This window comes from Thermobia domestica, chromosome 1 (assembly GCF_964235325.1).
Source record: "Thermobia domestica chromosome 1, izTheDome1.hap1.1, whole genome shotgun sequence".
NCBI lineage: Eukaryota > Metazoa > Arthropoda > Insecta > Zygentoma > Lepismatidae > Thermobia > Thermobia domestica.
In genome coordinates, this window is record NC_137454.1 from 139,882,736 (window position 1) to 139,910,423 (window position 27,688).

General features: G+C 34.8%; 1 protein-coding gene across 11 annotated transcripts in view; it reads left to right on the top strand.

Moving 5' to 3' along the window:
* LOC145689601 (small G protein signaling modulator 3 homolog) overlaps positions 1–27,688 on the top strand; it is an 83,265-nt gene that overhangs the window by 45,204 nt on the left and 10,373 nt on the right. For 10 of the 11 annotated variants that reach the window (XM_081763805.1, XM_081763795.1, XM_081763790.1 and 7 more), the window contains exons 11-15: positions 12,009–12,106; positions 18,088–18,267; positions 19,825–19,935; positions 21,569–21,735; positions 23,423–23,569. In XM_081763805.1, coding sequence (XP_081619931.1) covers positions 12,009–12,106; positions 18,088–18,267; positions 19,825–19,935; positions 21,569–21,735; positions 23,423–23,569 — 703 coding nt within the window. Of the gene's footprint in view, positions 1–12,008; positions 12,107–18,087; positions 18,268–19,824; positions 19,936–21,568; positions 21,737–23,422; positions 23,570–27,688 lie in introns of all 11 variants that reach the window. The other variant, XM_081763815.1, reaches the window with a different exon arrangement.

The following is a 27,688-nucleotide window of genomic DNA, read 5'->3' on the forward strand; positions in this document are numbered from 1 at the left end:
AAATATTTTTTTCATTTAAATATACTATAACTAATTTTATAGTGAAAAAGTTTACCTAGGGAAAATATTTTGTTATCGTACGAAAAAAAAAAAAAAAACTACTTTAGTTTCGACGTAACTTTCGGACCTACTTCTTTATAAATTACGCTTTTCTTTACTGATTGAGTGTATTTGTTACCGCATCTTTTGACGCAGTGAAATTATACTGTAGAAACTGCCACTATTTGAGTTAGGCTTTACTTGCGGCGTGCAGAATTTTTTTTATAATACTATATGCTTTTGACAGCCTTCTCCAAAGTCTATCGATAATTATTAAATCATTATTGGAAGTTCTAGTTATCCAAACTTATAAAAACTGCACGGCCATCGCGACTTTCAAACTACAAACCAAAATGATATTAAAAGATATATATATATATATATATATATATATATATATTGATTTCTTTTTAAATTTATACAATAATCGGCTGAATGTGTTTCAGTTGGGAGATGAAAGATCTAAATGAACTCAAACTCATGTGATCTCTACAATGTTTCCTTCTACGTACTACGCGAAGGGAATTTTAATATAGTTTGCTATGACTTTTTGTAGTTATCAGTTTTCTGACTTCCTAATTTGGAATATTGATTCAAACACAAAGCAAGTAGCAATTGTTTTCGCTTAAATATGTATAGTAATTTGTAAATATAGGATTTACGACAGACATCTGTTTGAAACAAAGAAAACATTTAGATGTCAAATATTCGCATACTCATAGTGTGACTTGAAAATGAATGTTTAGGTACAACCTGTTGTACATTCTTGAAAGATATTGCATGCTTCAGTTAATTACAAGCATATTCACTGTGAAATATTTAGATATTGCAGTTACACATATAACTCAAGTAGTAATTTACTAGGGTAATACTGAAAGTTTCTAGTCAGACCAAGGTTAAATGTAATAGAATTTAGCTAAATATTTTTATATATATATATAAATATATATTTTTATATTCGCTTGCCGATTTACATATTTTTCTACCTATTGAAACAATCTCTGAAAAGAATGCTATCATATGTCTACATCTTGGAACCAACAAATGCATAATCGAAGACGTGTATTGCCTCTTCGGATATAATATTTCTTGTACTTGGTCTTAAATTTTGGGAAATAAAAATTAATCAGAGGCTCAAGGTTGAGCCTGTAAGAAGGAAGGATAAATTGTTTGTTCAGTGTCTGAAGACCTTAAAACTACTGTTTATATTATAGGAAGCGAAGGTGTATCAAGATTTATTCTTTCTCTTTGTGAAGATTTATGCTAAACATACTGTCGTACATATAGCATTAGAATGGCAGTGTTACAATCTATTCTACTGAAGGAAATGACAAATATGCGCTTATGTATTTTTCGTCTCACTTGACTGTCGTTGATGAGTCTTCAAGTAGAAAGAATACTCGCTGCGTCATGAGCCATTGCGTAGGGCTTATAGCATTTCACTCATGTGTCAACACCAGTGAGGTGGTTGTACACTGCATTAAACTCATCTTGATAGAATCTCTTACTCATTTCCTTGCACCATCGTACTTGCCTTTTTATTATTACTATTTTTATTTCATTATGTGCATGATATATTTATGTAGAGAAGATCTGAGTCTAACATAGTCGTCCAAGTGACCAACGCTGAAGGATATAGTGTAAGAATTACTGGACAATTCGTATGAAGTACCCAGTAGTGAGGAACAATTTTCCGAAGTTGGTCACCGAACTGCCATTTACCATTTTTGAACTCAGTAAATTAGTTGTACAACATGAGATCTCCATTCTCAAATGGATTTCAAAGTTGTTTTTACTCTGTTGCTTAGGAAAATTTCCCGCGAAAATCGTAATATAATTTGCTCGAAAATTTTTTCTAGTCAATTTAATTTTTTCTATGACTTCCTATGAGTTTTCCAATTTTTCTAGTCAATTATCGAACACTCAGCCACCTATGTTACTGATCACAGGAGCTTGCATTATATGACTAATGACTTTGAGTCTACATCTTATTACTATTGTCATATCTAAAAACTTTTAGTATTACCCTCAAAGATGTAAAATTTCCTTTGTTATAATTTATCACTAATTTTAGAATTAAGCACTTCTATCTATAAGTAATGTAAATAACACGTTTTATGCACTAAAAAAAAGCATGTTCATTTTTCAATAAAGAAAATCCTTGCTTGTATTGCTTCTGTAACACGTAGACTTATTTGGCTTGTGTTGCATGTCCATGCTTCTTCAAGCTTCATTTCTATTACACATTCTTTTTTTTTTTTTTTCACTTTTTATTTAAGTAAACAATAAAAGTGTTTATTATAGCTTTAATAACGTGTTTGAAATCATTTGTGTTGCTTTGCTTTAAAGTAATAATAATAGTAATAAAAAGTTATAGAGAAATGATTTTGCCTATGTATGGATAATACAAGATTTTCAATAAGAAAGGTAACAAGCCATTCGTTTTAGACAGCTATAAGTATCACTGCTTAGCAGTCATTTCTTTATGCTTGTGGTTTGTGCATTTGTTAAAAACTGTGCTTTTTTTATTTTGTTTTCCGGTGAATAAAAGTTTAATTTAAGAGATAATGCTTGCTTATTTTTCTTTATCATATGTAAAAGAATCCTAATTTAGCAAATTCCTGCTTTGTTTCACTTGCATACTTTTACTGTTCTTTCTTTTTTTTCCTTTTTATTTTGCATGTGTTGTATTCGAGTGTTACGGTGAACTAGAGAAATTTATGTAAATTAGTGTGATGTAAGATCTTGTTTCAAAATTCTCAAATGATTTTAAGTAAATTTTTCAAATCTTACAAGACAGTATCTATCGGATTCTTAACAGTAGAGATGAAGAAACCATGTAATGTCGTTAAACTTTTTGTCATTGATCATGTCCTATTAGTTTCCGTGATGCAGCCACTATCTGGCTTCCACCAGTCCACTGGGATTGTCGAAAGTGACAGTCTGTCGAAATTCTTCATATACTGAAAAATAAAAGAAAAAAATATTTAATATGTTATCTTTGAATAAGAATGCATTCTTAATAGTCGATCATAGCCAGTAGCATAGCTTTTTGAGACAGATATAGGGTGACGATGATTAACTAATGAACTATTTATTCGTAAGTAAAACTGAACTAGTATTCAACTAATGGCCTACTGTCAATAGCAAATAGATATGCATGAAAGAAAGTGATAGGTTTGGTGAATTTGTTTCTATATATTGACTCTTAACCAATGGAGCTGATTTACAACTTTGCTTTAAATTTCATCGCCTTTGCTGGGGTTTTATACAGGGTGACCGCGTGACTATGTTAAAAATTTAAGGGATGATTCCTGACACGGAAACAAGAAAAAAAGTTCAAATAAACTTTTGTGCAACGCACATAATTTCGGAGCTACAAGGTGCCGAAAGCGTGGGAAAATGACATTCAAAGCTCTATAGCTCGACTATGGTGAATGATAGAGCTAATGCGGCATGGTCACGTCAAAGACACCGAAGCTGCTGTATTCAAAAATGCTTAGGACGAGATCGTGCAATTCTTGCACAAGGGATTCCCCAAAGGAGCGTAGGGATTCCCGGATAATCTGTCAAGAAAGATGGGTCGAAACGGATACCGATGAATAGCTGTCCCAACTGTTAGCAATAATGCGTCTGTACTAAGTCGATATCTCGCACAAGCACAAAACGGCGAACAGTTTTATACGTGCCATGTGTGGTTGCATAACGCGCACTAAATAAGAATGGGAAACATGAAAGGAAAATGTGAATAATTTGGTACAAATGGTAAATACATGATATTACGCTGTCCTATCATTGAACAGACTCTTTTAATAAAAGGTAATAGTCATGAAACGTACTAAAATGTTGTAAAAGGATCACACTATTCAAGTCTTTCTTCCATGTATTGTTGTCATTGAAAACAAATAAACAGAACTGAGTGAAACAACCATAATGCAAAAGAGGTTGTTTCCTAAAAACAAAAATCACAAGAATGGGAATAATGTCTTCAATCAACATTTTACAGCAGGATTGAATGCAGCCAAGAACATCATCAATTACCTGTAAACGAGACAAATCTCCCAGTTATCCTACAATAGGTGATGGACATGGCGTCCCTCTACTTCAACACAGGCATTACAGCGTCACAGTAAGTTCTGACGCATCCGCTGTTACAACCCAGGTGCTGTTCTTATAGTATCACAGGCAGCGAGTATTCGTGCTAATAGTTCTTCTGCGTTGTCTATAGGCGTTTCATAGACAAGTGTTTTGACATGACCCTACAAGAAAAAAATCAAGTGGAGTCAACTCTGGGGAACGTGCAGGCCAATTACAAGGACCGCCTCTTCCTATCCATCTGTCACGAAACGTTTGATTCAAATACTCTCGAGCACTAGCTGAAAAGTGGGCTGGGGCGCCATCATGTTGAAAACATCCGTTGACGAACACCGAGAGGGACATCCTCTAATAACTCTGGAAGTATGTCTCGCAGGAATCTCGTATACACTGATGCAGTTAATTGTGGTGGTAGTAAATATGGATTTATTATCTGATCACTGATAATACCCGCCCACATATTTATGGCGTATCGGTCTTGGTGGCCCCTTTCCACAATTGCATAAGGATTTTCATCTGCCCATACATGACTATTATGACTACTAAATATCCCGTCTTTCGTAAAACAAGCTTCGTCGTTGAAAAGCACGTAGGAAGCAAACTGCGGATCAATTACAGAGCGTTGGTGAAACCACTCACAAAACCGAACGCGAGGTTGAAAGTCAGTTGGACGTAAGGCCTGAACCTTCTCCGGATGATAGGAGTGTAACTGTTGCTCGTGTACTACTTTCCAAACAGTATCTTGTGCTACTCCCCTTTCACGTGCTACTTTCCGGGTACTTACTGTTGGGTCTTGGGCGAAACGATCAAGCACTTGTTCTTCAAAGTCCGGGGTCCTTGTGGTTCTTCGTCTTCCTTGGTCGTAGTATTGAGGTTGTAAATTTCCCGTGTCTCGTAAGCGTTGAAAAAGTCTGGCAAACATAGTATGGGCTGGATGTCTTCTTTGTGGATACTTCAGTCGATATAACCTATCAGCTTCTCGACTGTTGCCATTTGCTTGACCGTATACAAATATCATGTCCGCAAGTTCTGCTATCGAATACTCCATTTGATCTCACATTCGAACAAGCAAAACACAAACTGCACTAAGGAACTCGTACGCTACGAACAAACCACATGAAGAATGACCTTCCACAACGCCTTCTAGTAGGGTTGTCTTATACTTTCCTTACCTTCGATTGTTTTCTACGACAGAAGGAAGAACAAATGCTTGTGATCGAACCTTCAAACTGTGGCGTACTTCAGGTGATAATACCGTCTGTGAAAACAAAATATCTTCTAAACGATAACAATATGACGACATGTTAAGCATTCTAGACAAAATCTCGGAATCAGTCCTGCAAAACATCGGAAGCAGCGACTAAAACAAACGTCCTGATAAATTGTTTGTCCTTGTTCTTTTTCAATGTTCGGGTAACGCACATTACGGCTAATGATAAGAAACGGATATTTTACTGTTGTTCTCTGGCAGTGGTCACATTAACATGGGATGGCGGAAAAATCCCCCTCTCGTAAAAAATATCTTCGGCTCGTATCATCAAATAAAATAAGATTTCTGCCTGAAAGAAAGCACCCATATACCCGGTTTTCCCCCTTAGTTTTACTTGCTTTCAATGACAAAACTACATGGAATAAAACAATGTTAGTGTGATGTTTGTACAACATTTTAGTACGTTTCATGATTATTCCCTTTATTAAACGCGTATATACGTACAATGAACAGGACAGTGTACTATCATGTATTTACTATTTGTACTAATTTATTTACATTTTCCTTTCATATTTTCCCACTATTATTTAGTGCGCGTTATGCAACCACACATGGCACGTATAAAACTGTTCGCCGTTTTGTGATTGTGCGAGATATTGACTTAGTACAGACGCATTATTGCCAGCAGTTGGGACAGCTATTCATCGGTATCCGTTTCGACCCATCTTTCTTGACAGATTATCCGGGAATCCCTACGCTCCTTTGGGGAATCCCTTGTGCAAGAATTGCACGATCTCGACCTAAGCATTTTTGAATACAGCAGCTTCGGTGTCTGACGTGACCATGCCGCATTAGCTCTATCATTCACCATAGTCGAGCTATAGAGCTTTGAATGTCATTTTCCCACGCTTTCGGCGCCTTGTAGCTCCGAAATTATGTACGTTGGACAAAAGTTTATTTGAACTTGTATTTCTTTTTTCCGTGTCAGGAATCATCCCTTAAATTTTGTAACATAGTCACGCGGTTACCCTCTATATATATATATATATATATATATATAATTTATTTATTGTGTGTGTGTGTGAGAGAGAGAGAGGGGGGAGGTAAACAGCCTTTCATTGATTGTTGGATTTTTTTGAGTTTAGCATTCTACTCAGCAGTGAGGCTATATGAAACGTGAATATACATTAAGTGGAATCTGAACAACATTAGCTCCTGCCTAGAATCGAACTCGAGTCTTCCGTGCCAAAGACGCGTACGCTACAGTCTTCGATTGAAAACTAGATTTGAGTGAGCTGTGTGGCATCAGTGATATTGTCTCCAAGTTTCAAATGTGGAACATTTTAATTATGTAACCTATCAATACTAATTCTACTAAGCCCCTTGCCATGTTCATTTCTTTACAAATGAAATATCACATACGCAGCGCCTTTATCCGCATCCGCGTCCGCAGTTACAATGCCTGCATCCCTAGATAATGATTTAACAAATATAAACAACTTGTTCCGTGCCAGTTATGATTTTAAAAATACTTTCTAACATAACAATTGTAAGTACCTCCTTTATAGTTTTGTAAAATTATGTATAAACAAAATATAGCTAAAATTATATACAATCTCTTCGCATTGAAGTCACCTGCGTTAAATAAGATGGAATAAAATCCAAGCAGACACAAATTACAATATTAATGCATGAAATAAAGGGAAAAAAGAAAAAGTATTAAGATCCTCTAATGCAGTTTTCTGAAAAAAAAAAATGTCAGGTGAGTAATACCGTACCTTCTATATAATATATGGTGCTTCAAAACAACACCAACAATGGTGTCATAGTGACATATGGTAACATCCAAAAATGCATTTTCCGTCAATGTGCAACGTGTGCGCAAAAGATTTGCTACAAGATATAATTCCCAAACATGCTCTCAACGCAATTCTTACATATGCTCTGACTTAAAGGTGGGTCCAAATTAGGGAAAGGGTAAGTCTTGACATCAGATACAGATGCATCAGCGGGAAGTTTGAAGTATTAGGAAACGCCAGCTCCACGGTTCCTCGTGTTCAACATATCCTAGCACACGTTATTCTGAACACGAGGCGTTTCATACGTTTCCTACCACGATACATGTATATCGTATCACGTGTTGTTCCGAAAACAAGACGACATGGTATTTCCTGATAATTTAGACTTCTAGCTGACGCATTCCGTATTCACTGCTGTTAAGGCTTAAATTACCTCTTTGGTCCCACTTGTAAGACAGAGCATATCTGAGAACTCTGTTGGGAGCATGTCTGGGAATTATACCCTGTAGGGAATCCCTTGCTTACACTGGATGTTGTTGAAATACTTTTTGAATGATGTATATGTGAATTTCTTTACGCAAATAGGAATCGCCGTTCCACGGTTTCTCTTGTTCGAAATACAAAGAGGAAGTGGAAATTTAAGGTCCTTGAAGAAAGAAAAAAAAAGGAAAAAAAAAAAAAAAGAGTAAGCCACCTAAAACAGATTCACATAAAATCATAGAATACAAGTTCAGCAAGATTCAAATTAAATTTGGAAGCAAATCCAATGAAACAATTTTGCTCTGGTGCTTATTAGCACCAAAAGGGTTATCACATTTTAGTAGTATTCAGAAGAATGATCAGTAAATTCTTGTCTTTTCACGAAATTCTCACTTCCGCCATTTGCAAAGAAACCAAAAGTATATCCGCAAACACTTACGTTAACCATTAAAAAATGAGAACTTTCCAATAGAAAAAGAGAGTATATGGACATTATTTGTCAACTAAATGTATTCTTTTATATCATGGAGTTAATGTACTTGTTCAGTCTACTCAATCGCGTTTCCTTTGACAAAACGGGGTGCACGATTGTTCAGTGGTAGAACCTTATCTCTGGGGCGTGGGGTCCCGGGTTCGATCCCGGCCAAATAAGTTTGCGGTGGACAACGTCGTATCCGTGGATTTCCTCGGGGTACTCCCGTTCCCTTCCACATTTTGATTTCAACAATTCTTTCGTGATCATTCACTTGCCTTAATCATCCGTCTCCCTTAGCCTATAGGACATAACGAGGGACGTTAAATCAAAATATTTCATTTTATTTTTCCTTTGACAAAAATGTGATTGGTTAAAAGAAAGTTGGGAAAGAAAAACTTAAGAGAAATCAACTATTCGCTAAAATAAATAAATTAATTAACACATGGGAACAGGATATAGTAGTGGTTACCGTGATGGATTTGTAACTGGGTTGTGCCCAGTTTGCTTCTCGTAGCGTCATGATGATTCACATTTTTCATCAGTTTCTTCAGTTAAATTTCTAGGTAGTGAAGATGCATAGCTATGTATTTGTGGAAAATATATCTAGTGCCGCCATAATATTGAAGTATTTCAGATCTTAATTTGATATAAGAACATGTAAAACAAATCAGGTTTGTATTGGATATAGGTTTTTGTTTAAGGAATGTACCTTTGGTTTTAGGGAACAATCCGTCACGGCTTAGACTTACATTTGTAGGCTTAGAATAAAGATTCAAAAGAGTATAAAGTTCAACATTTGCTTTATATGATTTTATCTAGTTGTGGCTACCGTAAGTGACAATGTAAGAATACACTGTTTCTAAGGGATGATAAATGACCACCTTTCGGTCATCACTACCAGTACCAATGCATGTGACAGATTTGGAAAAAAAAGAAGAAAAAAACTCCAGTTCAGCAATCATGATTACGTTCTCAGAAGTTCAGGTTTTGTTTGCAGATACAAAAAACAGTGAAATTTAATATTAAGGAATGTTGAGAATTATTCCGTAGTAATTTTGCTATGGACAAGGAGGGGTGTGTCACATTTTCTTCGTACATTTACTTCCAAATTGCTTTGTCTTCATGTGATTCCAGCTATTTTTGAATCAAGATTAATAACTTCGTGAGAAACAGCATGTGAGCATCATAATTTTAATGGAGTCCTTTAAAGAAAGAATCTATTTGTTCGAAATGGAACTAAATAGAACAGTATACCGGGCGTTCGATGTAGAATTCATAATGGAAAATATGTCATAAGTTGCTTTTGCATTGTTAATACAGACATTAGAATGAAATTTATGACTTTCTTTACAATAAAGATAAATGTTATTAATAAAACTCTTAATTAAAATAATGTTTGGTGCATACTTCCAGTAAGTATATTTGGGAGGATTCTTATCATAACTTCATACAGTGAGTTTGATTTGTAAGTACTGTGCAGTAAGAGATTGTACAGGATAGATATGAAGTAGGACATGGTGGTTATGATCTTTAAAAATAAAGTTAAAAGAAAAGGAAATGAATGAGCTTTTCATTTAAGAATCGTTGAACGTAAATGTGGTATGTGGCGGAAATATACAGAGGAAAGTAAGGACAGCAATTTGATAGAAGTGGTTCTCAACAGAAAAAATGTCAGTGTGGGTTTACTTCAAACTGAAAGAAATTGACTTGTTCTCATACAAAGATTAAGCCTTACTATTGAGACATTGTTATAACATCAGGCAACTATAATTTTCACTATTTAATAATAGTTGTTAAAATGTTTCCCTATATTTTTTTTTCCGAACTGAGTGTATATGTAAGATTTACAATAAAATAATTACAAACGTACCAATTTAGTGCTGTCTAGTACCTTAACATTTTGTTTACTAATTGCTATAAATTGCGCTAATTACAAACGTATCAATTTACTGTTATCTACTAACTTATTATATTCTTTTCTTCTTTCTTTCTTTATTTTATTATATCAATTACTATAAATTACACTATATGAAGCATATCAACTCGCATGCTGTTTGCACTTTAAAGCATTCTTCATTAATACCAATCGAAGTGATGACTATACACGCGATCTGTATTTAGAATTAAACGGGCTTTTCTACATAGATAGGCAGAAGTTAAAGGATCATAAGTACGTTTAAAATTATCAAAAGACGAATTATATTTTATGCGGATTAGATTTGGAAATCAAAGAAAGATTTTAATTTTTCGTTACATCATTGACTATTTTTCAGAGTATTTCCTTCGGTTACCCATTGTTTTTCAAGTTAATCGTTAATTTGAGAAACATGTCTTCAAATCAGTCGATACAATTTAGATAAATAAATATTACTACTTAATAATTAGTTCTAGAAGATTGTGAAGCAGAATTATAATATTTTTACTTTTGAAATCTTTTGAAAAATATTTTAAAAAGAAAAAAAAAGTGAAACTTGCGAACAAACTCACACTAAAACAATACATGAATGACAGGTGAGTTGATTCCTTCCCTGCATGTTCTAATTTAAAATACCTAAAAGATTTCACTCGAGATGTCTTCAGTATAAACTATTTTCAAATGAAACATGTTTCACATAAGCATACCATAATAGATCAAATCTTTGATATACCTACATTTTTTAATTAGTTCTGAAATTATCAAAGAGGTAGTGCCCCTTTTCTTTCTCTTTCCTTTCTGGAAAGGTAGTAGAAGATAGAATATGCGTAGCTATGTATTTGTGCAAAATATGTCTAGTGCTATGTAGCCGAAACTGTAACACACACACACACACACACACACATATATATATATATATATATATATATATCATACTTTTAAAATATATATAATTCTTTGGTTAGTTGGAATTTTATTAGCAGTCTTAAATTTTCCAAAGCTACAATGAATAATTTACTAGTACCTCCATGTATTCTGTGTCTCAAAGAAAGCCAGATAGAGCAATTGATGAAACGCAACATAATTTATGGTGTGGAATACTTATCTGCATAACATCTGCACCAACATAGATGTCCAATATATATCCAATCTTGGCCTTTACATATCTCCACAAACGGTCCTAGACACTTATCTATTGCCGCGTGTACCACTTCCAGTGGTATGGATGCTGTTCTCTGCACCAAATCTGCTTTCAGAGCTTCAAGATTGCGATGAGGTTTAGTTTAGATATTTTTCTGTAAAATGGTAATCAGAGGACGAAATTGGAACCGCCTCAAGTTAATCGTCATTGGTGGAGTCAGATACATTCGATGCCAGCCAGCGTTGTGTCGTATTTGGCGTGTACGCAGTTGTGGAATCTTGCTGGAATTATTAATTTTTGTATTCTAGAATTTTTCGACTCATTCTGTGGGACTGATACATAATTGTATCGCGACACACTGGTTGGGAAGCACTACCTTAAATGATACTTCTACTGACGTTGCAAAACGTCTCAGCAGTTCTTCAATATAAATATTTTCGCTGATAGCTTCCAGAGCCATCAAATGTGGAAATAACGTATCAAAGAAAATGTAAAGAAGGATACTAAATATATATGAATGACAACATAAAAAAAAAAAAAAAAAAATAGACGTTGAATATCATTCGAAGAATTTTTGTTTGTTCTTATTTTAATTTCCCAGGGTTTGCTATGTTACATACGATACGTTCATTTTTATCTTAATAGTATTTGTTATATCTTATAACACTGACAGATTATAAGTTATTATTGCTGAACTGCTGAGACTTAAATAGGAGAATCATCTAGTGTGTGTGCGGTGTACTTGCTTGTGTGTGTGTCAAATGATGTTTTAATTTTTCTGATAGCTTTACTTATTTTTATAAGATGTTATTTATTGTTATTGCTGATTTGATTTCTTTTCTCTGTATTTACAGACGTCAGATGAAAAAATCAAAGTCAATGATTCAGCTTATGCTCTTTGGTGATAAAGATTCCGAAGAAGACATTAAATCCAAGAATATCAGGCAGACAGGTTTGTTCCTAATCGTAGACCATCGTTTTTTTTTTTTTTCTTTAACAATAATTTGCAAAGAAAAATGTTACTGTCTACTACTCACAAGGGACGTATGCGAACCGTGACAGCTAGATATTTATGAAAATTGGTACCCTGACTAATTGTGGATGGCTAATCATCGTGACGATAGTCACTTGGTGCGGAAATGCTTTGTTTACCCGCTACGATATAATACATATACCAAGCAGTGACTTGTGAAACTATGCCGAGTTATACTCCCACAAAAAGCAGAAAATGAAAAATGAATGCAGGTAAGCTGATACCTACGGGAGCAGGACGCGTGACCAAGAACACGGCAGCAGTGTCGTATAAACAGTGTTGCCATCCCAATATAAATTTATAGTTTTTCAGATAGAACGTATACCACTTCATGGCATTAAAACAATTGGCATAAAACGTGAAAGAAAATATGTGAAAGGTGGGTTATCATTGTTGCCAAATAAGGGAGATATGAGGTTCTAAGTTTGAGAAATTATGGGGTCTGTACAGAGAAATGAACAATGTACAACAAGAAGAAGACTGCAGAAGGACCAAATGTACAGTAGAGAGTAAACTAGAGCATGCACAGCATCCAGTATTTAACGGGCTTGATACAGGATTCACCCAAAAAAGATTTCGTCATGAGTAGAGTTGTCATAGAAAGAAGTTCCATAAGACATTATATGGAAATGTGAACAACAAATCTTCCTGTAGCGCAGCAACTCCAATGGCGTTTGTATGGAATCAATATCTCGAATCGTTCCCAAGAGCTACAAAATGAACTGATTTGGAGTTGCAACACTAAAAAATCCTGCATATCTTATAAATCGCAGAAACGAAGTTATAGCGTCGCAAAAGAGTACAGAAAAGTTGTGGCATGAGAAGTAACAAATCTCTGACAAGAAAGTAGGTCAGAATCGATTCGCAAAGATTAATAAACTATGATAGATGTCAGTCGAGAGTATAGGAAACGTATAGTTAGCATGATGAAGATAAAACACACTGTATTCAGGTTACCAGTGATCTAGAGGTGCAAAATATTTTAATATAATACACCAATGCCTACAACAGAAAATGTGGCAAAATACGTACATTTCTCGCCCCACCCGCACACTCGTCATGACGAATCAAGCCCGTTAGTCATTGGATGCTGTGCATGCTGTGGTTTACTCGCTACTGTACTTTTGGCCCTTCTGCAGTCTTGTTGTTGTTATACATTTGTTCGTTTCATTGTACGGACCCCATAATTTCTTAATATCAAAGCCTGATATCTCCCTTATTTGACAACACTGATAACCCACTTTATGTTTATTTTCTCTCATGTTTTGTGCCAATTGTTTTAATGCCATAAACTGATCTAGGTTCTATCTGAAAAGCTATAAGTTTGTGTTGGGATGGCAATACTGCTTATGTGACTATTCTGCTGTGTTCTTGATCGCTTGTCGCCCTTCGGTAGATATCAGGTTACCTCCATACAGTTTTCATTTTCTGCGTTTTCCGGCGTTTTTGGGTATAACTCGGCACAGACTCACCAGGCTACTGCTTGGTATATGTATTATACCTAGCGGGTAAAAAGGCATTTCCGCACCGAGTAAATATCACCACGATGATTAGTGATCCACGATTAGTCAGGGTACCAATTTTCATAAATATCTAGCTGTCACGTTTCGCATCACGTCCCTTGTCAGTATATGAAAGTAATTTTACCGTATTAAAAGACTGAAAAACTTTATTCTATCGATGAACTAACTTACATTCAGTGGAAATCACTCTCATACCTATATCGCTGATCATAGTAAGAAAGTTATTTTATTTGAAGTATAATTACCTTTTTCAGCAACAATGCTAGATATATTAGATGTGGTCTTTAGTTCTGACTGGTATCAGGACTAAATGGTCTCTCACCAAGATCTACACACAGAGATAGAGAATGTACTATCCAAGAACCTAGTACTTTCCATGACGATAGACGGAAAATTAAAATACAACTAGAATACTCTGACTATAATTTTGATAAAGTGAAAAATGTTGATTACTGGTATATTGGTTATCGTAACAGGAAAACAGAATCGATTAGGTGGTATGAGACAGCATACTGAAGCTAAAGTAATTTCTTTCTCATCATCTTCGTAACGGGTTTATGCTTCGAATTCTACATACACAGTGCGGCAATTTGAAATCGAGATTGATTTCTCTCAACATGTGGCACAACTGTGAAAGTGAGCTGTGGTGCAAACAAAAGACGAATATTTCATGAGTAAGTGATACCGAGTGCATTGGCCTTACTGATTGTGACATATGTTGGCGTGGTGAGTGTATACAGGTGTTGCTAAGCTGCGTCGTGAGTTCAGCGTGGAACAAAGAGCGAACATCCGAGTTTTGTGCGCATCTGAGTAAGACTGCTGCAGAAAATTAGCAAATGTTGTTAGAAGTGTGTGAGACCACTTGTTTACCTCGTGCGCGTGTATTTGGATAGCACAGGCGTTTTAGGGATGGACAGGAGTTAATTGGAGACGACGAATATCCGGATGCAACAAGGACAGTGAGAACAGAAATTGGTGGAGAAAAGCGAGAACACTGATCGCAGAAAACCGAAATACGACACTGCGAATCCTTGCTGAGGAGTTGCAAGTGAATAAAGAAGCTGTGCATCAAATAATAACCCACGATCTCAACAAGAGGAAGGTCTGTGCCCGTTTCGTGCCTCACTCTTGAACAAATGACCAACAAAGGACAGAGTTGATTACTGCAAAGAACTGATTGCTACTGCCATAGGAATCTTAACTTCCTCCTGAATATCATTACTTCTTTAATATGACCTATCGACAAAACATCAGAATATAGAGTGGAAGGCTCCTAACTTTCCACAAGCCAAAAAAACTACGCCAGTTAAAATCCAAAATCAAGCTTTTGGTTATTGTTTTTTATGATAGTAAGGGCTTTGAACATAAAGAACTTGTGCTTGCAGGACAGACAGTTAATTCCTGATTTTACCTTGAAGTATTGAATCGATTACTGCAACGTATCTCACGTATGAGGAGTCCCGAGTATCGGGCTGATTCTCAGCGCCATCTGCCCCAAGTCACAAGGCAGTGCTTGTGAAAGACGTTTTATCCCAAAAGAGAACCTATGTGTTGTCCCACCCTTCCTATTCACCAGATCTGGCCTCATGCGATTATTTTCTGATTCCTAAACTCAAGTCAGCTCTCAAAGGTTCGTACTTTGATGACATAAGTGCCATCAAGAGGGCTATGACACGGGTTTTCAACAGCATTCCACAAAATGACTTCCAGCAATCCTATTCAGCAAAAGCGAGAACGCAACGATGTATGGATGCAGGAGGATTGTACTTTGAATGATCTAAGATAAGAAACTTTCCATGTTCACTCTTTATATATATATATACGAGGGGCATTCAATGAGTAAAGAGACAAATTGCTATAGCTCAATAAAGATTTATTTCAATCTTTCAAAACTAAGGCTATTTTTCAATATAATCACCCTTTACAGTTATGCATTTGTCCCATCTTTCTTGCAGCTTCCTAATTCCCTTGGCGAAGAAATCTTTCGATTTACCCCGAAGCCACCTTTGCACCGCTGCCTTAACTTCCTCATTGTTAGCAAATCTTTTTCCACGTAGGGCGTCTTTGAGTGGTCCAAACAGGTAAAAACCAGATGGGGCGAGGTCTGGGCTGTAGGAAGGATGAGGTAAGACCTCCCAACCCAATTCTTGAAGCTTATCTCGGGTCAGCTGGGCTGTATGAGGGCGGGCGTTATCGTGCTGAAGAATGACTCCTTTTGACAAGAGTCCACGGCGTTTGCTCCTGATAGCTGGTTTAACTTTGTGTTCTAGCATCTCAGAATAGTATAGGCTATTGATAGTTCGCTAATCTTCAAGGAAATCGCAATAGATTGGACCCTGTGAGTCCCAAAAGATGGTCAGCAGCACTTTACCAGCGGAAGGTTGAACCTTGAATTTTTTGCGAACTGGAGAGCTAGTGTGTTTCCACTCCATACTCTGCCTTTTGGTCTCAGGGTCGTAGTGATGGATCCAGGCCTCGTCGCAAGTCACTATTCTTTCAAAAAAAGCGTCTCCTTCAATCAAACTTCGTTGCGTTAAGGCTTGACAAATGGAAAGCCTTGATTCTTTATGAGCGTCAGTAAGCTGTCTGGGAACCCATCTGGCACACGTTTTTCTGTACTTTAAAATGTTCCTAATGACATTGTGAACAGTTCCAGCACATACTTGAACTTCCTCAGCTATCATTTCAACAATAATTCTTTTGTTATCACGAATAAGTCCGTCAATCCTCGATTCCAACGAAGAACCAGAAACTTCCACTGGACGTCCACATCGGGGTTCATCACCTACATTTGTTCGGCTACTTTTAAACCGATCAACCCACTTGTACACATTCGCACGGTTCATACAACTGTTACCGTACTGTCTCAACATTCGAGAAAAAATTTCACTTGGTTTTACACCTTCTGCGACTAAAAACCTAATGACTGAGCGCTGTTCTTCTAAGGTGAAATCTTCTAGAGGACTTGCCATGATGAATTGATATTTTTGAAGTTATGTTGACATAAAATTACGAAACAGCAGATCAGAGCATATCCCAAGGTTGCCAGCTAACACCCCTGAAAAAAAAATTGATTAGTGTTAAAAATATAGACTTTGTCTCTTTACTTATTGAATGATCCTCGTATATAGCTTCGGTCTCGATTTCAAATTGCCGCACTGTGTATATCAGTGAAACTAAATTTTGAAAGTTGAATTGTATTGTACTTCTGAAGAATTTGGGTCATATTCGTCAAGATTTATACACTAGATTAAGAAAGGAAAAGTAATTGTGTATTGTTAGATATTTTAGTAACAAAGTCTTGATTAAATATGTCTAAACCAGTGCATTAAATGTTCTTCCAAAATCTATAAACATTTCCTTTCGGTATATTACTTCCGTTCCACTGAAATGTATTAAAAATGCAACATTTCAAGCATAAACAAAATACAAACAATATAAAATAATATCAAAACTTTCGCAAGCTAAATTACGTATACATTCAAAAGTGAACACAAAAGTTAACTACAGAATAGAACTTAAAGCATGTTTAATCATCCAAACGTTTTTCGCCAAAATATGTAATCTCAAATGTTTAACCTTATAACTTTTGACGATATCTTCGTCGATACCTCAGCTTCTCTGGCTTCACCGTCGATCACATAGGTCACCATCAACCTCATCGTCGATCTCAGCTACTATCGACTTCTTCGTCAACCTGCTTGGCCACTATCAAATCTCAAGAGTAATTGGTTTAAGAAAAAAACAATTAATTGTTTATTATCTTCGTTCCGTCAGTTCATAGTGAAATTTAATTTATTGTTCGATTTATCTTTATGACCTAAGTAGACTGCGAGATTGGGGTAAGGGAGAAGTCTAGCCCAAAGGTTGAGCCAAGGACTACTAGCCTGCAAAGTATCTCGCAGTTTAGTTCCAATCATGAAGCTATCTGCAGATCTTACTTCCCCCAAAAAGGGTGACATACCACTTGGAAAAGAATGCTGTAAGTCTCGACTATTTAAAACTCGGAAAGTATATTGTTTGTAAGTTTATTAATCAAAATTAGGGGGGGGGGGATAACCTTTGGCTCGTAACACCACAGATATCAACATACAGATTTCGTCTACCGTAACAAAGTAAAATTATCATATCATAAATTGTTGAACAGGAACTTAAAAAAAAGTCCTTTATTTGTGCTAACCATAACACAAAACACCAACACATGAATTCAGATATTCTCTTTTATAATATTGAAACTCATGTACTCTTTATTCTCGTTTTGTAAGTTGCGTAAAACACTCACTGCTTAACTCAACTATTTTATTCTATTCTGAGATATTGAATTGTAATTTTTAGTGAGAACTTTGTTTTCATTTCTACTTCTATGTTATTTTGCAGAAATTTTGGTTGATTTAAGAGAAGCCATTTTGCAAGTGGCAAGACATTTCATGTCAGTGGATCCAAAGCATGCAAAAGTTTCTCTCGTTGCTGATTATTCAATGGAGAGTCATAGTCATGATCACGAAAATTACGTTAATGTTTCTAGGAATCGAAAAAGACGTGCGAAAGCTCTGTTAGGTAAGCACTGAAACATTACCAGTAAACACTTGGAAACAATACTATTAAGTAAATATTATGAAAGTGTACATATTATTATTGTAGGTGTGTTTGTTAAAGACATCCATTGCTCATATCATTTTCTCAATAGATGTGTTTATCTATGCTTACGACTATATTCAGAATGAAGATATCTTTGCTTGTATTCATGTTGCTGTAAAGATAAATTATAGGTTGCGTCAGTGAATCGCGTAATTTGTGTGGGGGGTGGGGGGAACCGTGTATTTCTTAATATAACATTCTGTTTAAATGCTGAGAAGTTAAAAAGGAACCAGTTCATGTTTCCCAACACAATGGCTCTGAGAAAGTGTAAAAGCTTTTTCAAGCTAACCACCTGAGTGAGGTTTTCCTGAGTTCTAATCATTCACATCAAGCAAATGCCGGGATGGTACCTAACATAATAGTCATAGATACTGCCTTTCTGTATTGTCTATACAGTAATGAATACTGTATGATCTGTAATAATCAACGCTTGTTTTGACACAAAAATTCAACAATGATTTTTATTCAAAGAATTGCTGAAACGTGTCACAAATATATTTTGTAATAGCTGCTACATAGAAAAAGCGCAACATATACATGACGTATTTATGTCGTGTTCACAGTTCAAGTAAACAAAAATGTTCACCAAAAGTGAAGAATATCTGAGTTGATGGGTGTTATTAAAAAATAAAAATAAAAGAAAATCGGTTGAATTGGCCTAATCGTAAAGTTCAAGTATAAATATTTTGAAGTAAACTTTCATTGTTAATAAAGTAAAAGGAATAAATTTAGAAGATATTGTGATGGAAGAAGAGAAATTTGTGAACATCTAATAATTTGTTTGCTTAGTATATTTCTATTTATATATAATTTTGAAAGATATACATCAGTACGATAGATTCTGAAAACCAGATTGTTTGACTACGTCTTCAACATTTATCGGCCAATACCTGGAACCATGTAGTTATAGGCATATTCAAATATTATTCTGAAGTTGGACGCTTGTATAATTTGAATTTTATCTGAACCCCAGGTGGTCAACGAAGACAAGTTCTGCTAATAGAAGCTGTAGGGTACATGTTCATAAGAAACCTGACTTACCTTGTACGTGTGTTTTCTGTCTTTAATTGAAATTTTTCGTTCTACGCAGAGAGAGATTCAACAACTGATTATGCAGCGTAACCGGACTCTCCCTTTTACATCTTCAGTTATGGTTTTTAGCTTTCGTAATCAGTTGCTGAAGACGATCTCCTTTAGATCGAAAACTGCAATTAAAGGTACAAAACAAATGTATGAGGTAAGTCAAGTTTCTTAACACAAGTTTTATTCTATTTCAATACTAACAATGTACAGAAATACTAAAATACTAAAACTAGCGCATTTTCTATTTTTTACGAAATTATTTTCTGAAAAAAATAATTTTGAAGTAAGTTTCCTCATCATTTTAAATTATTTTCTTAATAATAATTTCTAAAAATAATTGTAAGTTATATTTGTTACATATAGTTAAAGTTAATATCTTTCTCTACTTTTTAGATTTTGAGCGCCATGATGATGATGAACTGGGTTTTAGGAAAAATGATATTATCACTATTATTAGTCAGAAGGATGAGCATTGTTGGGTTGGTGAGCTAAACGGCTTAAGAGGTAAGTATTGTAAGGAAGTATCATGTAAAATTTAATACGACGAACAAATCGTTTGGGGTGAAGCTGTGATCTAAAACATTATTTTTGTTATTCAAAATGCTTAAATATAAAATTGTCAATTAATAGTCATAATATCATTAATATCATTAACTCCTATTCTATTATTGTAGGTTTTGCAACTAGGTCGGTCATAGGAATATTTCCATTTTGCTTGCTATTCGCGAATCAGAAATGTCAGTTTTTTGTTTTGTTTTGTTTTTAAGTTTTCCTTTTCTTTCTGATTGCATTATTCTTAGTATTTGGTGGACTAAAATATAAAAATAATACAATTGAGGGGGAATGTTCAAGTCAAACCGAGGCTCTCTAGTTGATAAAATAAAAGAACAAATCTCAAGGAACGAAAACTCTTAATATATGTCTGTTAGTCACTTACCGCTGCGTGTAGTACCACCACGCTAAGTTCCTTTTTTTACCTGTGGGATTGTACATCCAGCAGGGTTTGGATCCGATAGCGAAGGTTCAATTCAGAAGGCTACAGGGGAGAAGAAGTAAAGGTATAATTTTCTAGATACACATAAAGTACAACATAAATATTATCTTAGGCTATAATTTCAAAGAAAGAGGCTTACACTTAAGTGTTACATATGTGCAAATGAGCTTCTATTAGACTGTTCGTCTTCGAAAAAGATCATGGAGTTACATCCTAGAAGGCACTATTTGGTAAAACTTCAATATAATTTGTCATTCCACTTTAAAAAAAAAATGTAAATTTGTAGCATTGTCTTAAGCACTCTTCACAGTAGAAAACATTTAATTAACTTCATTTCAATAGTAGTGGTTTTATACTTACAATTTTAGACAATTAACAACAGTGTGTGATAAGGTTGAACAAGTTCTAGTATATTTCACACATGATAATAGACAAAAATATGAAATAATGTGAATAATAATAGATACCAAACTATTAATTATAAAAATATAAATTATTGAAGTGTAAAATATTGTAGCACTTTAGCAATCAAGTAGCAATTAATATTGCAGAACTTTTTAGTAATGTAGTGAACATTTATAACTTAAAAGAATTAATAAATTTTCATTATAAAATAGTTATCGAAATAACTTTTTGGATAATTCATTTCGTTATATAGGTGTAAAGAAGGTGAAATGGCACTACATGGTTACTCAAACTCATGTAAAGCCTGCACTTACATTTCAGATCTCTCTTTAAGCTTTTATTGTCTCGCTGCTGATAGAACGTAAATACAAATCTATTCTTCAATAAAGCATTTATTTCAGATTGTTAACAAGATGTTTCTTCGCATGTATTTTGTTTATTTAATATAAGAGTTAAATGGGATGGAGTTGACTTTTAATCGTTGAAACAGATAGAAACGTAGATAGGCATTATAGTTGCGTGATCGTATAATGCAAATCCGCTATGAAAGATGATAAAAGCATTGACATTGTAAACGAGTCAATACAGTTAGAACTTTGAGTGTAAATCAAGTAGGCAACTTTTGTCTGTTCTTGTAAGCTACCATATAACGATATGCACTTGAATAGTTCATATAGATCAGAAGTAAGTATTAAATTATTCACTTTTGTCTGTTGAAAGAGAGAAATGTATTTTCAGGGTGGTTTCCTGCAAAATTTGTTGAATTACTAGACGAAAGAAGTAAACAATATTCGTGTGCTGGAGATGACAGCGTGTCTGAAGCTGTTACTGATCTAGTTCGAGGAACATTATGTCCTGCAGTCAAACAAGTTCTAGAGCATGGGATGAAGAGGCCAAATTTCTTAGGTAAGAATTTAATAATTTTTATAATGTTTTAAAAAAAAATAGATCCAGCTATCATGATCCGCTTAGATTTGTATAACAGTTTAATTGACTTTACCCCATATTTAATCACTGAAATACACTGGTAGAGGCTTTTCATATTAGATCAAAAATATTTAGAAAAGATTTATTGAAATTATTTGTATTTGATAACAGACCTGCAGCTGCTTTATGCCTTTTTGTGAGTTTTTTGTAAAAATATTTTGTCTTTTATGTGTTCAGATGTTAAGCCTTTGCATCGTGAAAGCTTAGATTATTTATTAATTTTGAATATTTATGACTTGTAGGTGTTCATGAAGTGATTATTTTGATTTTCATATTCCCATACGGGAATTCACTTATACAAAGCGAAGATTGTAAGTATAAACGCAAGGAAACAGATTATCAGTTATTACTGATAGTTGCACTAATATGATAAAAAGTCAGGAAGTTTTCAAATATGAGTACGGAAGTTGAATATTTCATTTCATTTGAAATCTTATTCTACAGACAGTGCATGACAGGAACATTGTGGTATGAAAAGAAGCGTAATTTGTAGAGATCTAATATTTAGCCAGGGCTCCATGTTAAAAAAAATATATATATATGTGAATATACATACGTATTTTAGATTATTATTGTGTCATATTCTATAAAATTCCACATCTACACTCACGAGCAAGATTTTATAAAGCAAATCTGCTTCTTTATTAAAGAGTATATATATATATCTGTGGCTTGGATCTAAAAGGGCCAATATCACTTTTTGGCAAAAATGAGGTACTCTTCAATTTTAACGTCTATAAATGGATGTTTTCTTGTGCAAGAAGAGCAAATGTCAACACGAAATAGTTTGGAATATACACCATTCGTGTTAACATTTGCTTTCCTTGCACAAGAAAATATCCGTTTATAGGCGTTAAAATTTGGCGAACATCTCATTTTTGCCAAAAGGTGATATTGGCCCTTTTAGATCCAAGCCACAGATATGATCTAGATATTAAAAGTTAGATAGAAATCACATACATTCATTTTGATTTGTTTATAATTTTTTCAGTAAATTTTCATGTGGATCATTATAACCAGTATAACAGAACTCAATTCGAAACACTGCTAAGTATTCAACAAGTGAATTTTGAAATGCAACAAGGATAAAGTGTTTCAGTCTATTCTAAGAGTCTAAAGCGATATGGACTTTACGAAACATTTCATTCACATGACCAGTCAGATTAGCAATAACTTGTGTACCAAGATTTTTGACACTTTGAGCAATTAGAAAATATGAACCGAAGATAACTGTCTCTGTATATTTTAGTGTTAATAGTGTTCAGTAATTTCTGTAATAATTTATTTGAAGTTCAGTGTTCCCTTCCAGGACAGAGGGTATATGAGACATGAACAAATGGTTCTGTCGTGGTTTCGAACCACATATTCTTTTGGTGATTGAATCCTGGACTTCTACATGAAAGACAAGAATGACATCCATTTAGCCACAAGAACTCTTTAGACAAGAGTTTTTTAATACTGCTTTAATCTAACTACATGCCATATTTAAGTGTTGTAAATACTTAACTGGGGCGAAATGTACGCTGTGCATATGTTTGTATATTTAAATAAGTTAATAATACCTATGTGAGCATATGAAGATTCATGTTGAACTTTTCTTCCGTGGAAGGTGGTCCTTGTCACCCATGGCTCTTTATAGAAGAGGCAGCTACGAAGGAAGTTGAACGAGACTTCGATTCTGTTTATAGTCGTTTAGTTCTTTGCAAGACATACCGATTGGATGAAGATGGAAAAGTTCTTACTCCTGAAGAGGTAAGTACTTATGTGGTTATATAGAATGAAAATAAAATTAAGACATGCAGTCAGCTAAGATCAACGTTATTTCGAGATTCATTTTCAGGTGTGTCAGTTGAAATTAACATCATTATAGACGTCTTACCATCACTAGCAGGTCACATACTGCAAATTGAGAAACTTCTATGTCCCATCCTGTTGTCCTCACTTAACCTTTTTGTTTTGTCGTATGAATATCTTCAACAAATTCTGAGAATGTTTTGATATATCCACCCTTTATAATCTTATTGTTTACTCTTTTACCTTTTGTGGGGGCACGGTGGCTCAGTGGTTCACCTCCGGTGCTTAGGATTCCTGGTTCGATCCCAGCTCGCGCCGTGTGAACTTTGTGGTGGACAAACACCGTGCTCGTGGGTTTTCTCGGGGTTCTTCCGTTTCCTCCCATTTTCTTCATTCCACCATTTCACTCATCTCTCATCATCACCGTCTCCTTTAGCCTAACCGGCATAACCGTGGAACGTAAAACTTAAAGATTTCATTTCATTTTCTTTTACCTTTTGTCATATTCCTAATTTCTTTTTATGCATTGAATGCTCAAAGTTTTTTTTTTTTTTTTCCTTTCTTCGGTCTGAACCCATATTTGCCTTTTGTTTGTTTGTTTGGTTGCTATTTCTTGAATTAGTGCTTCGAGTTGAAAACGGTCCGAGGGGCAAATATGTAACCATTATTAGAACGCACTTAATTCTGTATTTTTATTTAATACTATACATCAGAAATTGCTTTAAAATATTTTGTCTTCACTGTACAGTGATTATTGGTTAGTAGGGACATAAAATTATAAAAGTATAATTTATATTTTGATCAGGGTTGATATGTTTAAAACAAAATGTTTAAAACAAGTGTTTAAAACATGTTTTAAACGGGGGCTGTTGTTTTATTCAGTTTTTGTTTTAAAAGTTTTAAACAAATTGTTTTAAACGCGTTTTTTTTTTTTTTCGATGATGGTTGGACATGTTTAAAACAACTGAAATATCAGATTGAAGAAGCTAATTTAATTTTCTAACAAACAACCTATCCTCCGCAGGATTTGTGCATAGAGTAAATTACAAGCAGAGTTATATTCTTATTATAACAGCAATTACTAAACGAAATTCTGCACATCAATGTGCGTATAATTAAACCAACAGAAATTCAAGGGAAGTATTTGAACATTTCTTAATTTCCAAGAATAACTAAGGGTTAAACACACTATACACTATTCTAAGATCCAAATTCACAAATTCAAAACTTGAGTATTTTTTGATCACTATCATTTCCATAATAATGAACATTTCTCACATCATAAGCTAGAAGAAATACTCTGACAAATACAGTACAACTCATAGAAAAGAGCAGTGACTAGCCTACAAGGAGCAAATGACTTATTTTAACTGAACAGTTTTCAAGATACATCTCTATCTGCAACATGGATAGCTAACAATGATTAGTGTCTACAGCATAACAACACAATTAACCTTTAGACGCTCGCCAGGGATTTTAACAAAATGGTAGACTCTCACGTTCGGGGTCTGGTGACCCTCCTAATTATCACAGAGTCATGATTTATGCACAGTTGGAAAGCTTATAGACCACAGATTCCAACGAGGTAACATTCGTGAAATTCCCGCCGTATTTGTAGAAACGAACATACATAAAAATCATTAAAAAATATGACAATCTTGACTTGCGGGGCCTTGGCAACTCTTGCAGTCACTTGCGTTGACAAAATTATGCTAATGTGTAGGCCACATACTTGTGACAGTAATATAAGAAAGATAGCCATTGCTGTCATTGCGTAATGAATTCGTTTTATGTAGGAAGTATTAAAAAATGCGCAGAAAAAACATTCATTGAATTAGACATTCTCTCCCCTCCCCCACGACAGTATCACGTCCATATGCAAAACATTTTTGCTGCACACATTTATTGGCATAACTTTGCCATTTTACACAAAGACATGCTAACAAAAAAAAAAAAAAAAAAAAACCAGCAACATAGAAAAAAAGAGTGTAAGAGTAAAACTATTCCGTCAAAGCTCGTTTAATTGCTCTTTCAAACATTGGGTAGCTCGAAAAAATGTCTACATCAGTTGTTACTTGATCATGTATACGAACAAGAATTATGCTTCTAGATCACTTCAGTAAAATATATCTTGCCTTATATGGAACCGTTCTGAAACTAAATGTAAATTAGCCAAATTTTTACCCCCTCTTCCTCTATAAACACAAGTACATATACAGGTTATTATCATGTAGGGGACTACTTCATTGCTTCACATACTAATTTTTGTGGATGTACCACAAAGGGGAAGGAATGGCCTCCAAAATCTAATGAAAAAATTTATGAAAAATTTAAAAAAGAACTTCATCCTCCCTCTCTCGGCACGAGGGAGTTCGAGCGAGTTTTCATTGAAACTCGACTCGACTCGAAACCGACATCATTGAGCTCGCCTCGAGAACTTTGCTCGAAAAATTTCCTCCAACTCGACTCGAGTTTCGAGTCGAGTCGAGCCAAATCGAGCCAAAAAGACAGGAGTTTGTATGAAACCACCGCAGTGATAGATGGAAAGAAATTCCATTTGTACGTTGGTACGACAAGAAGCCAGTAAATTTGATGTCTGCATTTGTTGGGTGTCAACCCATAGGAGAGTGTAGATGGTTTCTTCAGAGAAGACGTTCAAAGAAATTGATTGTCCCTGCATAGTTCTGGTTTACAACAAGCATATGGGAATGGGCTGATTTACTGGGTCCAGTATTGCTGTTGTAGAAAATAAGAATTCGTTGAAGGAAATGATATTTTCGATTTTTCACGCATATGCTAGATTTCGCCTTAGTTTCCGGGTGTCTTTTGTATCGTCGGGTTACGATTCAGCAAGGCAAACCCTTAAGTGAAATGCTGAACTTACTTCAGTCCAGAACAGAAATTGCAGAGTGTCTTGTACTTTATAGGAAGACAAACGGAAAGAAAGGTTCAGTCGTCCAAGTAGAGACATTGAAGCACATTTGGAAGCAAATAGACACAAAGGACCAGCAGTAAGAGTACCAGTCTCAGAGGTAAGGCTCAATACCGTTAAACATCGGCCTGAAATGAATGATGAACGCCAAAGGTACAAGAAACCATCTGTTGTTCTGGAAAATCATCTGTTCGATGAATGAAGTGTGCCGCGCATCTATCATTGAACAAAAAGAACAATTGCTTCTTAGAGTTTCACACTACTTAGTGGTTATTCTGAATTCTATTTCACTGGTGAATGTGTGACTAGAGCTTCTTATATTTCACTATGTAGCATTTACTGTGTGTAAACACAATTGACATATATAGCTAAAATTTTCACACTATGTATCGTTTATGGAAGGTACAAGTTTCTGTTCAATACACAGTAGTTTTAAGATATTTATTGCATATTGTCCCATATATGGCACATACTGGAAACTTGGATTCAAAAATACACAAATTAGTTTCAGTGTAATTTCCTCGATCTCCACTGCAAAAGTGAATAAAATTTCGTAGTAGATCATTTTTTTTTTATTTCATTTTCGTAATTCATGCAGTACCTGGTTAAGAATGAATTTTATATATATCAAAAATATCAATATAACCTCTCAACTCGGACTCCTAAAAATACGAGTCTCGTACCTAGCTTTATTTATGTCTGTCGTCAAATCGTAGTCGAAAAATCAATATAACTTCCCATCTCGGACCCCCCTCTAATTTGGGCACTTATTCTCTAACAGGAAAAACTCCTATTTGTTTCTACATATTTAAATCTCTGTAACCTGGACGTACCGCTATCTTGGACTTCCAAGAAGTGCAAACAGCCTTTTTCTTATTATTTTTCCTTATTGAAATGGAAAGCGTTGGAAAGAGTATAAACGATTGAAAGAATTATAATCCCTGTAAAGATGTAGACTGATACAGCAAATAATTTAGTTAAGATGAAGATGTAAACATCGAAGAATGAACATTTCTCTTAAGACGAAGAAACTGAAAAGAACAATTCTGAAGTTTATATATATATATAACTTATCCTAAATCAAACTACATATACGTTGAGGAATTACTCAGGTACTAATGTTGCTCAGTCAATTTTTCTTTCAA